The 16,461-nt window shown below is 42.7% G+C and overlaps 1 protein-coding gene across 1 annotated transcript; it reads left to right on the top strand.

The window, feature by feature from the left end:
• Window positions 1-1,818: 1,818 nt before the first annotated feature.
• On the top strand, window positions 1,819-11,241 carry lbh (LBH regulator of WNT signaling pathway). Its single transcript, XM_056591309.1, has 3 exons — window positions 1,819-2,093; window positions 6,668-6,770; window positions 9,373-11,241. Exons 1-3 carry the CDS (start codon window positions 2,065-2,067, stop codon window positions 9,586-9,588), a joined length of 348 nt encoding a protein of 115 aa, XP_056447284.1. The 5' UTR covers window positions 1,819-2,064; the 3' UTR covers window positions 9,589-11,241.
• The last annotated feature ends 5,220 nt before the right edge of the window (window positions 11,242-16,461 follow it).

Here is a 16,461-nt window from a genome sequence, read left to right as displayed (position 1 = left end):
TTCTCGTCCAATTCTATAGCTGATTCACTCCTAAAATGTTGTAAACGATGGTATTTGTTAGGAATCTGTTGTCCACCCGCGTTTCCAACTGACCTCCTTCAACCTTTGGATCAACATGAATCTGTTCCATCTGGGTTTTTAGGAAGGTTGAGATACAGATTGAGTAGACAGTGCCTCAAGGTGATCAGAATCCATTACTTTCATCCAGTATATTTACAAACATACAAGCCAAGGTATTTGAGTTGGCCGATTCATCCTTCACAATCTGGAGAAACTTATTTTAAACAGTTACCTCTTGTATACATCTGTTTAAAATGTCAGCATCTTGGTTACCAAGTAAAAATTAGGACACAAAACATATTTCCCTGTGTATGGATGATGGGAGATTACTAACATTGTTGAAAGGTATTGCATAAAATGTAATAGCTTACTCCAGTCCTGGAACTGCCCACCAGTATTAGGTTTATATTTAAATATATATTTCACATGGAATTTTAACGTTTGACAGTTTTAGCTGAGCTTCATTGTTGGGGTTTGGACTATTAATTACTTTTACAACAAACTCTTTCAATATAGCCTACATTTTCTGTGCATGCGGACTAGAGTTAAGCAAACTGGAGGAGGTTCAATCACAAACAGGAAGAACAGCAAAGGCATAAAGCATGTAGAAATAGATGTCCCATCAGTGCGAGCCCTCACCTATTTATGTTACGCTAGCGACATCTGGTGGCTTCTCATGCACAACCAAGTCATAACCGAATCATATATAATTTAGGTTTTTATAGAAAAATGCATTGTTATCTACAAAGAGAAGATGTTCACGGTGTAGGAATAAAAACGAGGGCCTACAACCTCAATGTTTAATTTCTGAAAAAGGCTACACTACCAGGCCGGAGTATAAAGCAAAAAGGCACAGTATTAGGATTATGTGAAAAAAAAAACATACCGTCGACTATATCAAGTAAATGGTATTATTTAAATAACGCCCTTATAGGCTTTTGATTTGCTGAAGTCTTAGTTTACATTAACTTATAGATAAACATATGGATGACTAGCCTACATGATAAAGTCCTATGATTCACTCCGACCATTCCATCGATGTACCATGCAGAAAAGCAAATTAACAAAAATGACTATGCTTATTATTTCTCAGATTTCCAAATTTATTTGGTAGGGATAGGGCCTACAACGAGGGATCAGAACGTCAATATAGAAAATATGCTCCATGTTTTTGATGCCTGCCACCAGATGGCAATAGTGTAGACCCTTTTCTCGTGTGGAATCGCAACCCTTCTTTACTTGCCTCTTCCAAACTATGCTCATTCTGCCTGGAAAACTACTAACTCAACTGGACAACAACTATAACGCTCTATAGATCATTGCCACATAGGTAGGGCTATTAACCTTTGGATGTTAATTTGGGAACGCTGGGCCTTTTAGCTGTCGGAACATACAGTAGCCTATTACATCGCACAATGTGTTGGGAAACGGCCGTTTGAAACACCATTCATTTATTGTGATACAAATAAAACATTTGACTGCCCTTGGAATTGTGAATGATATCCAAACCTTTCCCTCCCGAGTTCCCCATATGAATTCATGTCACGAATTTCCAAATGGTGAATGTTTTCTTCTTTTCTTTAAGAAAGGGCTGTCACATTGTTGCCTTAGCGACCACAAGTCAATGGCATCATGCAGTATGTTCTCTATCCCCAATGAAATGTTTCATTCTTTGCTGCCGTCATTTGGATGCGAGGCACCTGTTCTCTGATAGGCTGGGAGTTCTAATGGCGTCGCCATTGATGAATTGTGCCCCGCAAAGCAGAGGGGGTGTGTCTTTCATGAAGATGTGCACGCCTCTTATATAAAAGCTCAATACAACTATTGCGTCCATCAGACGGACGAATTTGTTCAACTATTCAATGATAGGGAAATACGCTTTCAATTAATAATTTCAAATTCAGAACATTTAAAAGGGCACATTTCCTTTCGCCTTGGAGAAAAAGAAGAAAACACGTTTCTGAAAAGTATCTAATCAACCGAATTGATAGCAGGTGTGAATTCATGTCTGTGTATTCTCCTCTGATACACTGGTGAGTATATTTTGCCTCTTTATATTAACATAAAACTACTGTCTTTTTGTGAAAAACGTTATCAATACGTAAATTTAGAATTATATTCTGAGCACTTCATGGGGGAAATTGACGTGTTCGATTGAACGCTTACATCGCCAGGAAATCAATAGGCTTACATAAGCTGCATTTGGATGTGTTCGTTACTAAGATATAGGTCTCCATTATATTTTTGTTTTTGTTTTGGTCTACTATCCTCAGGAAGCCTATTGCACTTGTTAATGTAGCTGTAAATTATAATTATTGAACTAACTTATTTACTGTGTGTGTGTGTGTGTGTGTGTGTGTGTGTGTGTGTGTGTGTGTGTGTGTGTGCTCTACCAGGAAGTGTACTGTAACCACACTTTTGTTCTTGACTCTACATTTAGTACTTGCTTGCTTCGGCTGTGGTGCAGTTGTTGCATGAAAAAAATGGTTTCCTCTCCAAAAATTTCCATATCTATTACCTATTGGTCTTACCAATTCCAGCTCACTCTTGGGGGTCTGGCCCGTCCCATCCCTCTCCTAGACCCCACAAGAGGCCGTGCGACTTGGGCGTCGGACAGCTCTGTGTTGGGGTGGCATGGAATGCAGTGAGCAGTCTGGCGGGCTCCGAGTTTAGATTTATAGCAGAAGCGGAGAACGGGTGTCAGCGGCAGGGGTTGGGTAAATAACTTTAATAATTCACAAGGTAATATCCCATCGTGCGCAATGGGTTAGGCTTCTGCTGCACCTTTCAACTTGGACCACGTCAGCTGCAGCAGCAGCACCACCACTGCAGCCACTGGAGAGTTCACCCAGGCCCATTGAGGGTTCAGGTGATGGGTCTTCCTGGAGTGACTCACTTGGGTTTGCCTGCTTTGTATCCTTGATTGGCAGTCTATGAGGAAATGGTTTCATTCAAGGCTCATCTCTCCATGGTAGACAAAGGTATTAAGGACAGGATGGTTATGTGGCTAGGGTGTGTGTCTCCAAACACCTACAGTCGAAGGGTACCAGGTTCGGTCCCCAATGTATGCAGCCTAACCTGTAGGCATCCCGCAAGAAGCCCAAACCCCTGCCTGCTTCATCACATGTATCAAACATGATGAAAGTTGCTTTAGCGGACTCTACTAAATAGTACAATGTGATTGTAGGAATTAATGGCACGCACAGCATGAGAAATGTAGGCCTATAACGGAATTTAATTTGATGCATTGGAGTTCCTTCCTGTGACTAATCTACAATTGTGGTGACTGCAGCCAAACACAGGATATCTTTGCTTGAATTGGTCTCGGTGTCGGTGGTGATTCAGTGGTAGTTGGATATTTCCACTCTCTTAATCAAGTCTGTTTTCTCTCCTGGGGTCCATGTGACTTGAAAGGACTCATGCTGGAAATTTTCATGGCATTTATGAATTCCTATTCTAATGTCTACATCACTGCTGCTCAGTTGGATTTGGGCTGTTTTCCTTGTGTGTTGTGTATTGCTTTAAACTGTTGGCTGGCCGTCTCGTCTAGTTGGCTGCTGAATACATGAGATCTGGTGTAAGGGATCTGAGCATCTAGAGTAATGGGCTTTGAGAAGATCTGTCTCGATGACGCTCACACTAAAAGTAGGCGGCTGCAGCCTGAATGAGGTTTATCTGGTGCAGAAAATAGAAACGGCCAGCAATTAGTCTCTGTTCCCAACTGTTGGGTTAAAACCCAAACAAGAAAATCAATCCATTGATCCTGATACACTAATGTCGTGTGATTCATTGAGGTCGACCAATCATAGAGGACCTTTTTGGTTGGGACGTTGGCTGAGTGTATGTGTTTGTGGCCCCGCCCTCCACTTCCACCTCATTGTGCCCCTTTATGTTTTATTGGGCCAATGTTCTGTTATTCTAAGCTGAGCAGGATGTTTATATGATCCTTACGGAGAAATATGACTGGCAAGGTCTGACTGTTTATCTTCCTTCCCTCCCTTTCCCCTGCTGCTCTCCACGACTTGAGGTCACCCCTGTCAGAAACCCCCCTCTCCCCCGTTCCTTTCAAGTCCCTCTTCATGGTCCCTGCATGTGACCCTAAACCCTCCACCACCATCTCTAGGATGTAATGAGCTCAGGATTATTCTGCGTGCGTCTCTCTAACTAGTGGAGTAGAGGTAAGGGGATGACTCTTTTTTTTTTTTTTTTTTTTTTAAATAAGAAAGGTTTCTTTCTAACAAGGTAGGAGAGGCTGCGGTGGCCTGTGAGGTGCCTGTAGGTATTCCCAAATGATGTCATCGTCGAAGACAGAATAGAGTAGCCTGGCAAGGGATGAGGTTCCTTGATTGGTGTATTTGTTTTTAGTCTGTTAAACTATAGGTCATAGCTTAAAGTAATACTGCAAATTAAACAAACTGGTCCTCTCTCGAGCCGTTTGTCCATTCTAGGGTACTGTAGGGACTTGGCGGGCTCCGTGGAAGGGGAACCCGTCCCTATGTAGATTTTTAAGGTAAAGAAATTATTACAATTATTTTCATCAGATTATACACAAATTAAAACATGATTTTAGAACCTTTCCAAATCCGTTCCGCTACATGCCACTCAATTACACACACTGCACCTTTTTAAGTGTGCCCGGGTTTCAGTTCAGCAATGGACTTAAATGTTTTAATGAGGCCCTCTTGTGTATTCTCCCTTGTTGCTCTCGATTCTGAGATTGAATGGTGGTAATGCCAGGATTTCTGTCCAAAAGATACAGATCGGAAGCGATTACTATTTGAACCACACTAGGGTCCAATGGGTTTAGTGATGCAGCAGAACTCTCATAACCAAACAAGATTTGGCGAGATTATAGGAAACGATTGGATTTACAGAAGTACATTTATTTTTATTTTTATATGGAACCTAATCCTTTCAAATGACTGATTTACAGTGGTGGTCATTCATACATCTCAAATATTGTCTGTTTTTTTTTGACCAAGTGGTCAAATCGGAACTATGATATGATGACCAAGAGTCAGTTGGGAGTTTGAGTGAATTTACTGGAAGTATTACAATGGATAACCTTTTCTTTGTACATGGAGTTCCTAGTTTTAGTTTGGTGAACGGCTCAAAGTGAGTCATTGATGGAGACTGAGAAGTGGCTCTATTTTTGCTCTGTACTCTAAACGCTTCATGTACCAATTGCAGAAGTATGACGAACCGAAACTTGTCGTGGTTTTCCAAGATGGGAGGGTGATAAATCTGGCTTGACTAGAAAAATGTGTTCATTCATGCCTACTGTAGAGAAGTTTTCTTAATTGAGACACTTTCCAGCTATCCTTACACAATTTCCCATGGAGAATATATGATATGATGCAAAAAGTTATTATTTGAACTACAATGGTGTTTTGAATTCCCCAGTTACCATGTGGCTCGGTTATCAGTCTGCACACGCGACGGTGTCCTTTAGCTTGTTTCCATTGTCTTATTTGGCCAGCAACCGTACTGACCACAAGCCTTGGGTCGATGACCACCATGCCTTCGGTCTTTAAATAGAGAGCGTGAGAAGTCCTCTGAGCATCTCCTCTCAGGCAAGAAGTTGGTTCAGAGACCTGCACCAATGAATTTATTTAGAATTTTTCTTGACAATTCTGTATAGCAAGTGCAATAAACATAAACTTTTACATGTTTCTCCAAAATGGAAAGTTCTTCTACACTTTGAAACGGATGTGTATTTTCTTTTGGTTAAACCCCGGTCAAATGGCACTGCACGCCCACGAAATCTCCTTGAAAATGTGTCACTGCTTTAGCGCATTGTCTTGTATCTACAGAATGTTCCGCTATCCAAACCTCATCATTTTAGTGGTGCAGTTTCGCAGTGCAGTGGCACACTAAAGCATAGGGGATTTTGTGTTGTGGTCAAGTCAGCTGATAATAACTGCTGAGAAAATTAACCAACTTGGAAGTGAAGGTATACTATCTAAAGACAATTAAGCTTCTGTTAAACATTTGGTTTCGCTAGCCTTATACGTTTACATTTCTAATCTGTAGTTTAGAAAACTGTAGACTATATCAAGCTGTAAAGACAACCATTTAATGGACAATTCAACTTGCGATATCTGCCCTGCTTACTCAGATAAATTCTTTATTAATTGGAAATACATTTAAAGGGGTCATATGTCCCCAGGTGTGAGTGTGATTAGCCATTACAAGCAGTTCAAAAATCTGCCTTTTCCTGGGTTTTATTGACATCAAAAGTGGGTGTGTCCACCTAGATGTATGATGGATAGATAAGCAACATTTGCTACAGTCCACTGGGTAGGCTGGTAGATTGATCTAGCATACATCCAAATGGACACTCCCACATGTGATCTAACTAAAACACAGGAAAAGACACATTTTCCAACAGCTTGTAAGGGCAAATCACACTTGCACGTGGTGGCATAATATCATATGCATATTTACAGTCTTGTATTTGTCTTTTAAAGTCCCATTCTGCGTGTGGAAGACGACATATTGTGAGCAGTGACATTCTAGCACTATCAATATGGTGTACCTTTAGGGTATTGAAAGGTCATCACTAACCCCCACATGCTTCCCCTCTCCCTCTCTCTGCCACCTGCAGCATAGTGTTTCTGCCCACCAAAGACATGACCGAGGTGATGATCAACAGCACGCCAATGGACGACATGAGGCTCAGTCCGAGCAAGGACAGGCTCACCTTCCAGGTATGACACACACACTGATGCACACGCATGCACGAGAGAGACAGACCCGGAGGGACACACAGAGAGAGGGAGAAGCTACAGAAATGGAGAAGCTACAGAAATGGAGAATCCACAGAGAGGAGTCACCCCTCTTGTGCTTTGTTAATCTATTTCTGCCGTTTTCCCGTTGATACATTTGGTTGATGTCGGTTTGGTTGATGTCCTTGCTACAGCAGCCCTTCATCGAAGGGAGGACAGGATAAACATCTAGTGGCGGAGCACTGGGAGTTTCCCACTTTGCAGGTTATACTGGGAATAGTTGTATTATATGCTAGGCTGAATGTGTAGATGGTTTTACTTCAGTCAACATTAAAAATGGCAAAATAAACAATGTTGTGTAACTATTACATTTTCTATCATTCTCCAAAAAACATGCTTTGTTTAGAATATTCCACTGGTACGGCTCCCCTATGATAGAAATACCCTGGTAGATGCTGTGACATTACTAGCCAGCCCCCAGGTGGCTGTGACAAGATGTTCTCTTTTTTTTTTTTTCACCCTTTGTCTTGCTGTCAACTAGAGGCGTGTTCTCTGAAACATCCCTGGATAGGTGTTATTCCAGGCAGTGTCTGCAGGTTGGACGCATAATAAAGGGCTCAAAATATACCAAGTTGGAGGGGAATTGTCACCCAGAGGACATAGACTGACCCATAGGAAGACGAGGTTTCTTTTTTCTCTATTCACAACCCAGCTGTACGCGTCAGTCTGACAGGATGAGAGAGGGGTAAATTAGGGACATGGAGAGCCAATATGCCACTTCCTCTCAATTTCCCAACCTTTGCTGGACCTTCTGTTCTGTGATGCATGGCAAGGCTTCAGGCGTGCCCTCAGAACCGTTGCCGTGATGGCTTTAGTGGCTTTGATCCAATCTGCATGACTGCCCCCAATGCTTTATGCATGCATGTTCTTTGCGTAGATTAAACCCCCGACCAAAAAAATCTTGTCTAATCGCATAACTGAAATGCGTGTAATCTACTGTAATTCAACATTCGTGCTCATTGAAATGGGCTGAAGCATTCAATTCAGCACTGTCCAAGTGTAGTTTAATCACAACAGTGACTTGAAGACTTGGGAGCTGAAGCTTCTCCCAGCCAACCTTAGAGCAACCTGAATATAGCCAACCGTGGGACTCACTTTGGATTTGTTGCAACTCCTTTTCCCTAAAGTGAAACAAACTATGACATGAATTGGCTTCAGGTGCTCCAATGGCAAGGTCATCCACTGCCTCACCTCCACTTGGTGCTGATGTAGACTAGTAGCAACGCATGCCGGAAAATGCAGATCGGGAAATGCCTGGCCATCTCCAGAAATAGCTTTATAATGACCTTTTGGCTTTGTGTTTATTCTCTATCGCCCGTTTCCATATATGTAACCATTTCTTTGTCGATTCACTACTCCACATACATACCAAAGCTTTGCCCAAATGTGTGCTTCGGTGTATGTAGCTGCTTGTGCCGTGCCACACACCATCTACGAAGAATACCAAAGCTCTGTCTGGAGGCATGCCCTTAACACCATGGCAATTTCTCTCTTTCACAGGGCAATTTTGCCCTTCTATTCTGCTCCTCATTCCACTGCTGTGGTATTCATGCAAACAACGAACACGGCCAAAACCCCCCACCCCCAACCCACTCCATCAACCCCTCTCTTGCCTCATCTAATGCTTTCTTTCCACTGGGCTCCTTGCCCATCCCCTTCCAATGTTTCAAAGTGAAATATGCAGGTCTAAAAATATTCTTCCACTTTATCCAAACAACAGCAAAAATACTGTTCTTGGACCAGGAGTGATCTGTCTTTTTCATTTTTTTTGCTCTGGGCAATTGCTCTGGTCTCTGAGATTTCAGGGAAGTTATGGCTGGATATCCAATCTTTGAGGACGGGGAATGCATGTAATATTTTGTTAAAGTCTCTCATGCCCTTCAGTTTAAATCAAGAATCCATAAATGCATTTATATGCAAGCCACATTTGGACATGCCTCTACAAATTTGCCTGGGTCGCTTCAATTCCTTTTTTATCCTTTTTTACCTTGCAATTGACTTGGAATTCCATAAATGAGCTGTTTAACCTTTGACACATACTGAGTGACGCAATTTGCATATATAAGTTAGTAATTAGAGCTGCTTTGCAATACTGCCCTTTTAGAGAATTTAAATGACCATGATGGCAGCCTTTGAGTCTGCAAGCATAGATCACATTCCTTGGTTACCAACACACCGGATCTGATGTAACTAGGCCTGGTGGAATTTTCACTGACACTCCCAGACGGAACATGAATGTTAAATGAGCCGAGAGAGACGTGTCATCAAGTAACCTGCCCTCGCCTTTATTTATTTTTTATTGAAGACCAAGACAACCCGAGAAGGATCTGGAGAGGATCTCGGAACCCTAGAATACTTGAATAATAATAAGTGTGTTTATCTTCGCTTAACCATTTATAGTTGTTCAAAATCCCTTTTGAGATGAGGGATAGTGTTTTATAATATTTACCAAAAACAGAACCGCTCAACTTGTTGAATGTGTACAAGGCTAACCCTTTCTGCCCCTCGTCTTCTGTCCATGCAGATCTTCCCGGACCCCTCAGACTTTGATCGCTGCTGCAAGCTGAAGGACCGCCTGCCCTCTATAGTGGTGGAGCCGACTGAGGGGGAGGTGGAGAGTGGAGAACTGCGCTGGCCCCCAGAAGAGTTCCTTGTCAGTGAAGAGGAGGAGGAAGATGAGGAGGAGCAGCAGAATGGCAGTATTCAAAATGGACAGCCGATGCAGAATTCTGAGCATTAAACGCAGATTTTTCTGTTTTTGCTGCATTTGTTCACCCAAACCTCTTCCATCCATCTCTCTTCAACCTGCTCCCACCCCAATTACCCGCACTGGCTGTACTGCACTTGGCAGACACAATGGCAGGCACATATTAAAGTCTATTGACGCCATCTTCCTCTGACACCAAAGCATCACTTCCACAAGAGAAGCAATACATACACATTCTCACGTATACTTTTTTACAATTTCAAAAAAATGTCTTTCTTAGGACTTGTGAACCACCCATTCCGGCTTGGGGACAGACCAGAGACATGGAGTTTTTATACCATGGTACCCTGCTTGTCTGGACCCAAAACGGATGCCGTGTTTGCCGGTGGCAGAGCTAGGCTCCAACGATGGAGTTGCACTGCTGGTGTCCGTGACGGTGTCCATTCTTTCCTTTCCATGGATGGTGTCATGACCCTAGAGACTGTCATTGTCCCATGACGTTGTTGCTGTGGTACCTGTGGGGACTGTTGTCTGAAGTACAATGTCTAGTTTCTCCTTTGAAACTTTTTTTTTTTTTATTGTGAGTACCATTGCTGTCTGCAGCTCTGGGTTTGTGTAAGTTGTTAATCGGGGGAGATGTTTCCAAACTCGTCACTATTTTGATGTAATCTAACTGTTGAAATATCCTTATCGATGACACATGGTGAAAGGCTTGCCATATGGCTCCTGTGCAAAGCGGACTGCAAAGTATTTACATGCAGAGAAGGACTGTAAACCAGCTTTTCAATGGGCAACATGTTATGTGCGGATATGATTAACGAGGTCAAGAACTGAGGTGTACGATTGCAGTTGACGGGCTCATGTGTACACTGTCGTTAGGCTTTAGTGAGGTTAAGGCTTCAGCTGACCAACCTGGGGTAGTTGGTCACAAGTTTAAAACGGGCCCTGTTAGATATATATGTATATAGCCTCATGGAGCCCAGCCTAGAAGCCTTGTAGTGTTTTGATATATCCTTTGTGTTCCTATCGCATTGAACTTATTGTTTTTTCTTTTCTTTCTCTTTTGAAGGGGGTGGGGGGAATGACAGGGAAAGGACTTCTCTAGTGTGTGTTGACCATTGTAGCTTTCTTTTAAGTCTTCCTGATTTCAAGTCAGCCATTATGTTTAACGCGACAACACAACAGATGGTGTACATCAACGCTGATGCTGTCACTATCTTGAGGAAATGTCCAATACACTGGTCCCAACGTTTCACAAAATGATGTCAAGGGTGAAGGACCCGCTAGTCTGATGTATGAAGTCCTTTTATTTGTCATTCGGTTTGAGGCATGCAAATGATTTGCCTCTATGCAATTGAAATTGATGGGTGCCTCCACTGTTTTGTACACCCAACCATTTGGAACACTTGTTTTTTTTCATGTTTATGTTTTTTGAGAAGTCGTGACTTGTGTACACGTCTTTTGAGCAATGTGGAGTTACTATATTTTCTACTTTATTCCTTTTGAATGGCATTAGAGCTGTGTACAGGGAAACTGCTGTCCCTTGGCCCCATGTTTTTATAAAGCTCAGGGAGAATTGGCCGCCATCTTTTTGTTTGTGTGTCTGTGTGAGTGAGCGTGTGCATTTAGACCACTTTCTCTGTGATGAATACAGAGGTTGTAAATAAACATGAATTTGCTTTAAAACTGCGTAACTCATTTTTTTTGTTAATGAGTTAAGACATTGAGATGCAAGATACAGGTAGGCCTTCTCAACAGGTGGAAAGATATAATCTATTTTATCCAAAGACAAAGAACCTGTTTCATATCTAGACACACGCCGTGGTTAGATATGAAAACACTCCTGTCACATGCATTGGTTGCAAATGAAAGCGCTTGCATCCTTGCTCACTGCGAAGTGAAGATGCAACGCTGCCAAATATATAACTGAAAAAAACTTGACAGTTCTTCCTGTCAACTACACCCCATCCCCCTCTCCCCGGATGGCAGTATAATTCAATTCCAGTAGTAAGTGTGTGAACTGTAGGATAGCGTGCTATTGTTTCTATTAAAGGAACTTGTTTCCCCATTTACCCACTCAACAAAAAAACTACTAATTAAAGTTAAGTGGAAATGTTCTAATGAGGAACTGAGGTGATTTACAGGAACAAACACAATCGTTTCTGATCTGGGTGACAGTGGAAACTTCTGGTTTATTTATGGCCACGTTAAAGTGTTCCATTCAAAAGAGCATTTGATTGCCGTGTGTGTGTCGGGGGTTCAGAGTGTCCAGTGCAATACATATACTTAGAATGCGAAAAGGTCACTTCCTGGAAGGAGAACAATGCACTGACATTCTGTCCTGGTCACCTGGTCCTGGTTTCCCTGGAAGAAAGAAACTCTGCTGAATAAATCACTTGAGGGCCAAGAAACAGTGTTTTTGTCAGCATTGGCCGCTTATTGTGTTTTATGAATCATTTATGTTAGTTATTTCCTCTGTCATCTGATGTAGAAGTAAAAGCATGAATAAAATTGAACTGTGCCCTAACTGTGCGGTAGTCTGTTAATAAACAGACCATTGTTACATTAGGCTTTTATAGATCATTGACTTCTGTGACCCCTTGTTTAAATAAAGTTCTCTACCGTGCCTATATTTTTGTGTACATACACAGGCTTCATTTTACAAAGTGATAAGGTGACAGCGATATCAAGGACAGGGTTTGTGTCTTGCGTACGCACAACTGTGATGTTGAAGTGTGTGTATGTGGACCTGGCCTTGTATTAAAACCGTTGTCAGAGTGCTCAGAGTACAGGCCCTGATAGCTCTTCTAACTCATTCTTAGAATTCTTTCCAATGGAAACAATCTCGTTGCTGATCCCAGTGTGTCAGCAGAGTCTAACCCCTTCAACCCTCTCTCTCTGGCTCTCAACTATAGTCAACCTCCAGCCCCCCCCCCCCACCCTCCCTCGGCTACACATAAACTAAGACTGCTACACCCTGTGCAGCCCTCTTTATGCACCCCAAACACCCCCCCCCCCCCGCATCGGACATGTCACAAGAGCAACATAGAAGCTCAACTCTTTTTCCACTTCCTCTCTGCACAGCGCCTCTGTTATTAGTTTTGGTTAATATGTCTCTCTCTCTCTCTCTCTCTCTCTCTCTCTCTCTCTCTCTCTCTCTCTCTCTCTCTCTGTCTCTCTCTCTCTCTCTCTCTCTCTCTCTGCATGTCTGTCCTGACTTTTAACTTATTCTGTTCAGTTTCCCTCACTTAACATGGCCTCAGAAATTATACTTTGCATTCCCACAATAAGGGAGGCAAGGGGGGTTATGTAATGTAGGTTAACACTTTGAGGACAGTGCCTCTAGTTCAATACCTGCTGTGGTTTGTGCATTGAAAGCCTGTCTCGCAGTGCACCGTGAAGCCCTCATTGCGGATGTGCGTGCGCACGTTTGTTTTCGGGTGTGTGCTCTGTAGTGAAAACAAATATAGGAACGTGTGCCTGTGGATCTTGTTCTGACCCCTGGTGTGATGGTGAGTGCCATGTGCGTAAGAGAAAGATTATTTTCCCATGGTTCCTCAAGTGTGAGAAGAAAGCAGATCTCTGAGGACATGGAGTGAAAAAATGTGCCCTGTTATTTATAACCTGTCTGGAAGAAGAGAGAGCGAGTAGACACATATCTGGCACTGTCAACAAAGGGGGGGAGATAGAATAAGATATAAAGGAGAAGGCGGTGGACCGGAGGAAGGAGAGGAAGTTGAAGGAGTCACAGAAGAGAAAACATTGGGAGCTGAAGGTTTAGAAGACAGCCAGACAGAGTGAGAAGAAGTCACCTGAGATAAGACTTGAGGATGGCAATAAGGGACACAGCTCATCTAAGATCACCTGGCAAGAGATGCATGGTGACAAAGTGCAAATGCCCCTTGACTACAAACAAACAGATATAGATAGAAAGCCCCTTTCAGCGGACAGAATGGTTAAAAAAATTCTCCGTCATGTGGTCTTTTTTTCCCCTGACCCAGAAATAATCCAGAGACTTATTTGAGATGCTCATCTGGGAGGCAGCGTAATGACGCACTGATTACTATTCAAAACATAACCCCAGCTGACATCGCGATTAATCAAAGTCTGGCTCACAGTCGACACTGCTGTACAGACCTAAAACATGCCCTCCCAAACAGTCGACGTAGACTGTGTTGGCCCTAACGCATACTGGAAGAACTCAGCCACATTTAACATTCATTCAGCTCGATGACATTTTCACAGACGGCCCCCCGGGCAAGACATAGGGACGAGGTAACGGTTAGAGCACGTTGCTATCTTGCTCTGAAGCAGATTTTCAAGCTCTTATTAATGGAGATGTATTAGGTGTGTGCAGTTGCCTAGGTTACTTTCTAACATTTAGGGCTGGGGGTCTTGGGGTCGTACCTCAGTCAAATTTTTTATGTCAAATACTCATTCAAATATTAATTTCCTGCATTCTGTTGAATCTTAAGGCCTCACTTTGTGCCTTTTCTGCATCAATTCATGATGTAAATGTCTATTTACACAATGTCTATTTCAACAAAATATTGAAATATTTTGCAGCATGACTCTCAGGCATTCTGTATTGCTTTCAAATATGCATGTGTGTTTTTAAAAACACACGCAAGACCTAGGAGTGAGAGTCAAAAAAGACCCAGTGCTGAACAAAATAGACCTGCCGCAGTCAGAGGTATTGTTGCATCTATGAGTAAGGTTATGTAGTTCTTAAAAAAAAAGTCCTGTGCGTCATTCATTTTCTTGGGGGAGGGGGGGGGGGGGGGACAAATGCACGTGTTCAAAATATTGAGCGAGACATAAACCAAGCATCCCCCCGAAAAAATCTACGGCTATGGATGTGTACCCTTGCGTGTGTGTTAATGTGCTAAGCCTCACACTGCCTCTCTTCCATAGGCTGGCTGGATATAAATAGACAACTTATGCCACCGCTACTCTAATCCTTATTGCCTAGAGACCATGGTTGGGGGTGGTTGGGGTAAGAGAGAGAGAGAGAGAGAGAGAGAGAGAGAGAGAGAGAGAGAGAGAGAGAGAGAGAGAGAGAGAGAAAGAGAGAGAGAGAGAGAGAGAGAGAGAGAGAGAGAGAGAGAGAGAGAGAGAGAAAGAGAGAGAGAGAGAGAGAGAGAGAAAGAGAGAGCAGGATTGAAAAGAGGGATTGTGTAAGGTGTACTGACCTGACATACATGGCGTGATCTTCGAACCTATTGGAGGCACCTATACAACCCAGGTGACACTGCTTTTGAAATCGACATGCATCGAGGAGGAGGAGGAGGAGGAGGAGGAGGAGGAGGAGGAGGAGGAGGAGGAGGAGGATGAGGAGGGGGAGGAGGAGGAGGAGGGGGAGGGGGAGGAAAAGCAGGAAGAGAGAGAGACATGTGGAAACCCAAGAGTCGAGTCCAGAGGTGAAAAAAGAAGATTTATCTTTTGAGTAAAGTAATCCACGTCCCCACTGTGAACCCCCACCAACCCCTTCCTCCTCGTTTCAGTTTGCTCTCCATTACAAGGAAGCACAGGGGTCCATAAGAGGCAAGAATTTCTAAAACCAACAAACCAGATGGGTTCTATTTTCAACAAAGCCTAGTTAAAGGGCTATCAATAGACTCTTCTGGGGGAGAGAAGAGGGGGATGGGGGGAATCAAAACACAGAACGGTGTTAAAGGCCCAAAAAATGTTTTTGTTTCTTAACCCCCAGGGAGTAGCATAAGTGAAATGGCATGTACATGGCATTTACAACTGCTTTTTGATCTCTCCTCTTTAATCTGATGTGTTGCCCCTCTCGACCTCCCTTAAGGAAAGAAAATCTTACTTTGAAAAAGGTTCTGACTTTTAACATAACTGGCCCCTCAGACTCCTCAGTGGAGTTAGTGTGGTTAGCATTTGACATTACTGTCAATTATAAGGAACAAGTGTCTTTAATGCGTGCAGGTGTGTGTAGAAGTATAATACATTTAACTAAAGCCACTGTAAAATACAACAATACAAATATAGATATGCCCATAGGCATAGTTTCCACTGTTTTGACCTGAGGTCAAATGGATCACGGATTAAGAATGCAAGTGAATTGTGATGCCAGTTAAACAAGTTGTATCAGTATTGTGGACATTAGCATACAGGGCAGTCAGAGAACACTTGCATCTGGAAGTCAAAAGCACATCCGATATTACAATATAAAAGCGTCCAGGTGTGTTTCTCTGCCACGTCGTTGGACGGCACTAAAGCACCAAAAAAAGTCGTCTTTTCCTAAGTGATGTATTGACCCTTGGCAGTTTATACTGATAAACCTATACAGCCCATCCACTCAGCCCCTTAGATAGTGCATGCCACAGAGTCCAGCTCATGGAAAAGTCTTGAGTTTGACTAAGTGCACTCTCTTTTTTTGCCCTGTCCTTACTTCAGTCACAACTCTCACACACACACACACACACACACACACACACACACACACACACACACACACACACACACACACACACACACACACACACACACACACACACACACACACACACACACACAGACATACTATGCAACACACACATGCACGCTCACTCACACACGCACGCACACACATGTAAAGACATAAGAGTACACAATCTCAGGCACATCATGAAAGCTGAGTTAAAAGGTAGACAGATCATTCACTGTCTGTCTGTATAATAAACCATGGCAACGAAAGATACGATTTACACAGCTTTACAAGGACTACATGGCAGGGCCACGGTCGTTATGTCATTAATACATATTTCATATAATTACGACCAAAGATCTGACATATTGCTAACATTACATAACATAAAGTCTTGTTATATTGTTGACTGTGAGTGATTTAAAAAGCAAACAGGCGACGCAGTTTGTACTGCAGTCCATGGCTGCATTGCTGCTCAGTGT

Source organism: Gadus chalcogrammus, chromosome 5, assembly GCF_026213295.1.
Source record: "Gadus chalcogrammus isolate NIFS_2021 chromosome 5, NIFS_Gcha_1.0, whole genome shotgun sequence".
In the NCBI taxonomy this organism is placed as follows: Eukaryota; Metazoa; Chordata; class Actinopteri; order Gadiformes; family Gadidae; genus Gadus; species Gadus chalcogrammus.
This window is presented reverse-complemented; position numbering and strand designations above follow the sequence as displayed.

Coding starts and splice junctions, on each gene's coding strand:
- lbh (XM_056591309.1), top strand. CDS start 2,065: ATGTCTGTGTATTCTCCTCTGATACACTG. Junction 2,094..6,667: donor TATTCTCCTCTGATACACTG/GTGAGTATATTT, acceptor TGCCACCTGCAG/CATAGTGTTTCTGCCCACCA. Junction 6,771..9,372: donor AGGACAGGCTCACCTTCCAG/GTATGACACACA, acceptor CTGTCCATGCAG/ATCTTCCCGGACCCCTCAGA.